This window comes from Arachis ipaensis, chromosome B2 (genome assembly GCF_059453495.1).
Source record: "Arachis ipaensis isolate K30076 ecotype BB chromosome B2, ASM5945349v1, whole genome shotgun sequence".
NCBI classification, from domain to species: Eukaryota; Viridiplantae; Streptophyta; class Magnoliopsida; order Fabales; family Fabaceae; genus Arachis; species Arachis ipaensis.
In genome coordinates, this window is record NC_142437.1 from 110,246,002 (window position 1) to 110,251,115 (window position 5,114).

At 32.1% G+C, this 5,114-nt stretch overlaps 1 protein-coding gene across 1 annotated transcript; it reads right to left on the reverse strand.

The window, feature by feature from the left end:
* Positions 1–1,719: 1,719 nt before the first annotated feature.
* Positions 1,720–3,782, reverse strand: LOC148575201 (ATPase family AAA domain-containing protein At1g05910-like). Its single transcript, XM_088503775.1, has 5 exons — positions 3,705–3,782; positions 3,140–3,204; positions 2,651–2,760; positions 2,014–2,156; positions 1,720–1,872 (listed from the first exon to the last, which is right to left on the reverse strand). Exons 1-5 carry the CDS (start codon positions 3,780–3,782, stop codon positions 1,720–1,722), a joined length of 549 nt encoding a protein of 182 aa, XP_088359901.1.
* Between the last annotated feature and the right edge of the window lie 1,332 nt (positions 3,783–5,114).

Genomic DNA, 5,114 nt, shown 5'->3' on the forward strand with positions numbered 1-5,114 from the left:
TTCTTTTCTGGTCTCTGGTGGATTTGGCGTTCGAGGAATAACGAGATCTTTCATCCCCATGAGCCTTGGACCGTGGACAACGTGACTGGTATGGTTTTGTCCTTGGAAAAGGAGCTCCGGAATATTTTTGAATTGCAACGAGTGTCTATCCCCTCCACCATTAGTGGTTCTTGGATTCCCCCTCGGTGGGTACCTTTAAGATTAATTGTGATGCTATATATCCTGCCAATGGTGCTCGGGTTGGTTTTACCTGTGTTAGCAGAGATTGGAAGAAAAGGTGGCAACAAAACTGTCTGGGAATAATTGAGAGTCATAGTATTTTGCAAGGAGAATTGTTTGCTGTTTGGAGAAGCTTTCTTTTAGCCTGGAACTCGGGACAAAGAGATATTATATGTGAGACAGACTGTGTGGAGGCCTTTATTATTGTCAATAATTTACAGGATTGCTCTGGTTTTATTGATCCTTTGGTGTTGAAAATCCTAGATATCATGTCTTGGAAATGGCGTGTTGATCTCCGGTTGATCTTGAGAGACGCAAACACAGTAGCAGACATCATGGCAAAGACTGCAATGAGGACCCTTTCTCCCTAAGTAGAACTTCTGTTGCCTTGGAAAGAGTTTAAGAGTAGTATTCAGTGGAATTGTCTTTCTTAAGCAGCTTCTTATTTGTTTTTTCTTTTGGTTGTTGTTTATTTTCCTTTCAGTCACCAAAGAAAATAGAATAAAAACTGATTCCTATAATTCTGGGACAATACCTTCATCTTTCCATTGGTGAAAACTACATTCATTCTTTTGTTTGTTTGTTCTTTTGTTCTCCTTGTGTTCATAAACTCTTTATGTTCCTAAAATATATTTAATGATAAACCACCAAAAATACATTCGAAATATTTGTTGTTGACAAAAATATTTTCAAATTTTGTTACCAATAAAAATATTTTTAAATAATTTAAAAATATTACAAAAATATACATATGTGAACTAAAAAGTTTTATGTTAATAAAAAAGAGTAATGTGGCAAATAAAACTTCTTAATTCTTATGTGGCAAGTGAGACCCTGACATTGACAAATGAGCACTATTACATACTTGACTTTTACTAACTTTTAAAAAATGTTACCAAATCATATTAAAATGTTACCTATGTATATTAGTAACATTTTAACAAACGTTAAATATACCCTACGTTACTAAAGAGTTTTACTAATATTTTTCTAAAGATTTAATAACATTTAGTAAAAATATTACAATAGACTTTTCTTGGTAACACTTAAAGAAATGTTACAATAGATATATTTTGTAACACTTAAAAAATGTGACCATAGATACTTTTTGTAATACTTAAAAAATATTACAATAGATATTTTATATAACACTTAGAAAAATGTTACTATAGATATTTTTTGTAAAACTTAAAAAAATGTTACCATAGATATTTTTTGTAACACTTAAAAAATGTTATAAAAGATATTTAGTAACATTTTTTTAATTATATTATACTATTTTTTATTTTATATTATACACAATATAAATATACTAATATTAATTACTACAACATGAAATATTTCATTAAATTCACAAATTCACAAACTTTCATTAATCAATAATCATTGTAAAAATTTTCTTCGTGATGCAAATAAAATGAGAAAAGAAAAAAAATACTTATAGCACTTAAACTCTATTAACATTCCATATAAAAAATCAGTGTTTTGTTGTGAATTAGATCAAACATACACTGAACGATGAGCGAAAACTGAATGTGGTACATCTTTAACTTCAGCTAGCACAACTGAGGATGTTTCCAGTAGAAGGATAGGCATGTCAGATGGCAATTCGGCTAGCAAAGTCAGGAGAACAGCTCTGAGTTGTTCATGAGCCTCTAGGATTACAAAACCAATCAAACTCAGGTAGCATTGAAGCAGTCCCACAACATAAGTGAACACATACGTACAAAATATAAATTTTGGGCAGGGAGATAATTTCCATTTAACATACAAATAATTAAAATATGCACTTACAGCTTTCCACCAAACATCAAATTGTGGTAAATAGAAAATTGATAGCGTGGTTCTTCTAGCTTCGCTAAATATGTATACCAATGCCTCCTCTGGTGTCTTAGCACTAGGATCTGACAGCAGAGATGAAAGTCCTAATGAATGTTCTTATTAAGATATAGACAAGAAAAGCATTCACTTATTAAGATATAGAGAATAACAAACCCAACCCTGCAAAGCAGATATACATTCTCCTCACTGCAAATAAATCACAGGAAGAAAAAAGTAATCATCATAAATAGATAGTAGAGCTGGAAGGACAGTTTCTCCATTATCGGAGGAAAGTCACACACCTTTCCAATATTGCTCAAATTTGAAGAACTCTTCAGTAGAATACACTCAAAATAATAAATTGAAAACAATATCAATACCTTGACTTTCAGAACCGTTAGACAACTAATTTCAACTGTAACAAGACATTCCTTTTTCTCTCATAGTTCTTTCGTTTTTTAGCAGATTTTACTAAAGATACTGCACAGTTTAAGTATTTAACAACCACATCTTAGCAAATAGCAAGACACCACAAATGTCATTACTTAAGAAAATTACATATGAAAATTTAGAAAATCACAAGATAAAAAGCTAGCAGAACAAACCTTACCAGAATTGACAACAACCAGTGACGGGTAGCGCGCGGTGAGGGCAAGCAAGAGAAGAACAAAACTAGAACGGCTGAAATGGAGTGAGGGGAAGCAGAATGAGACCAGAAGACTACTAGAAGACTACTGAAAAAGACAATGAAGATTGCGAGCCGAGAGTGAGTGAGTGTGGGGGTCAGGAAAGAAAATAAAAATACAGAACTTTCAACAAAGAAGCGAGAATTGGAAGAAACATTGAAAAATGATAACCAAGATATGAAGAAGAAAATTGCACTTACATGATCAAATTCAATTAATATATGAGAGTGTATACTTCTAGAACTTAGAACCATCAAAGATTCACCATCTTTCTAGTTTACTGGAAATGCTAATTGTTACTTCTTGGATTTCTTTGTTGCTCTACACAAAAGATATACATTTGACTATTTAATTAAAAAAAAACATCATACACAAATTACAACTATGGCGTAATCATAAGCTATAATACTCACTGGGCAGGCTGGGTTGTTGTAGCAGGTGGAGCACTAGGTGCTGTTGGCACTTTCTCTCTAAGACCCTAAACATTTCAAACACATAAGTGTGAAAATTTTAGTTATACAAAATGAAATTCTTGTTCTTTTTTATTATTATTATTATTATTATTATTATTATTATTATTATTATTATTATTATAAACAAGTCTAAAACATTGAAACGCACACTATGATCATATTAAAATAATGCTACTCTTCTTCTGCAAGCAATTTTGTGGAACAAAAGTAAAAATAAATTGGAACAAGCATGAAACGGAAAAGTAGCAAATCATCACCTTAATTCTTAAGGGATGTACAAGAATACAACTAACAAAAAGTTTAGCAATCAGATAAATTCCAGCAGGTAAGATGATCAGACCTCCTTTCTTCACCCACACACGAATCCAACCATCATTACAATTCCTCACATCAAAGTACCCTAAGGTGAAGAAGTAAAGATTTAGGCTTTAGCAATGCAACATGGTAAAGAAAGTCACTAGGTATTGACAGAGAACAATGAAAAACAAAAGAAAATTGCACCTACCACTTCCAGCAACACAATAGCAGATCTCCTCATCGGTGTGAAGATGCTCTTCAAAGAAGTTTTTGATCTTCTCTTCATAGTTTGGAAATTTCTCTGGGCAGACCTCACAGACATATTGCAGAAAATGTGCCTCAAGTCAATCTATAAAAGAGGCATTAACATACAGCAAGAATTTCAGGATGCACATATTTGACATGACCCGTGCATTATTTAGATGATCATAAAGTCATGTTTTTGCATTTTATTCATTATTATTTGCATATGGTTATTAGTTTTGAGTTTAGGAGTTAGTTCTAAATGAGAGTGTGGCACATGAAATTATGGAAATGAACATTGGCATAACAAACCATGTAAGAGTAACCGTGTTCTTCACGAATCTTTTTCAGCTCTAGATTTGTTTCATAGTTATCAACATTTTTGGTGATCGCAGCTAACCTCTAGCTAAGCACTCTAAGTTCTGGAATGTTAACATAATAAAGCCAAATATGTGTTACCATAAAAGTCCTCAATGACACAACTATAACTGGTAGCCTACCACCAAATATGTGAAGAGTTTGATGCAGTATCATCTAGCTCACCAATGATATTAACCATAGAACCACATTTCCAATCCTCTACTTTTCTTCACAGATGATATTAATTGGGATTGACGAGGACCTAATTCAATTTGCTCTTCTTGTTCATAGATGATATCTCTCATTGAGTTGATTGACATTAAAGCTTTGTCTTTCTTGTTTTCCATAGCACTATAACAACTATAAAAGGTACGTAAGATAAAATCTCAAGGCTAAATATAGGAGAAGTACCTCCCAAAAGTTTCTACCAAACAATTAGTAGAAGAATCAACAGGTTCAGTTGGAATGAAATGAAATTAATTAGGAAATGCATGCTTAATTTTTTGCATGCTTAATTAACAAATAAAAAGTTTCAAATAGTTAATTAAAAAGACTTGCAATCAGAAATTAGAAACAAATGCTCAAGAATTGACTCACATTAAACTTTGAAGCATGGAAAATGATGGTGGGAGGGCATATGCAATCATAAAAAAATGCAGTTTGACTAGCAAACTAAAAGACTTAAAAGCTAGAAGATAACAGCAGAAAGTCAACTTACATCTGATCTAGAGTCTACAACAATTCCAAGGACAGAATCTTCTGCATGGGGCACATACTGCAGAAACATGATCAAAAATCTAGAATCTTAAACAAGAAAATATATTATTTCATTATTTGGATAGCAATTTTTAATTACTTTGTGCACGACAGAAAAAGAATATAACTTATATAAAATTTTACTGACATGAGATAACTAAAAAAAGAAAATCCAAATGCAATAGGAGATAGTCTACTGGCTGAATGCAAACAATACTAACTTCATTACACATTAAATTCATTCTTGAGACTTTAGCTT

Coding starts and splice junctions, on each gene's coding strand:
- LOC148575201 (XM_088503775.1), bottom strand. CDS start 3,782: ATGAAGAGAAGATCAAAAACTTCTTTGAAGAGCATCTTCACACCGATG. Junction 3,205..3,704: donor CTATTGTGTTGCTGGAAGTG/GTAGGTGCAATT, acceptor TGAAATGTTTAG/GGTCTTAGAGAGAAAGTGCC. Junction 2,761..3,139: donor ACAACAACCCAGCCTGCCCA/GTGAGTATTATA, acceptor GTCTTCTAGTAG/TCTTCTGGTCTCATTCTGCT.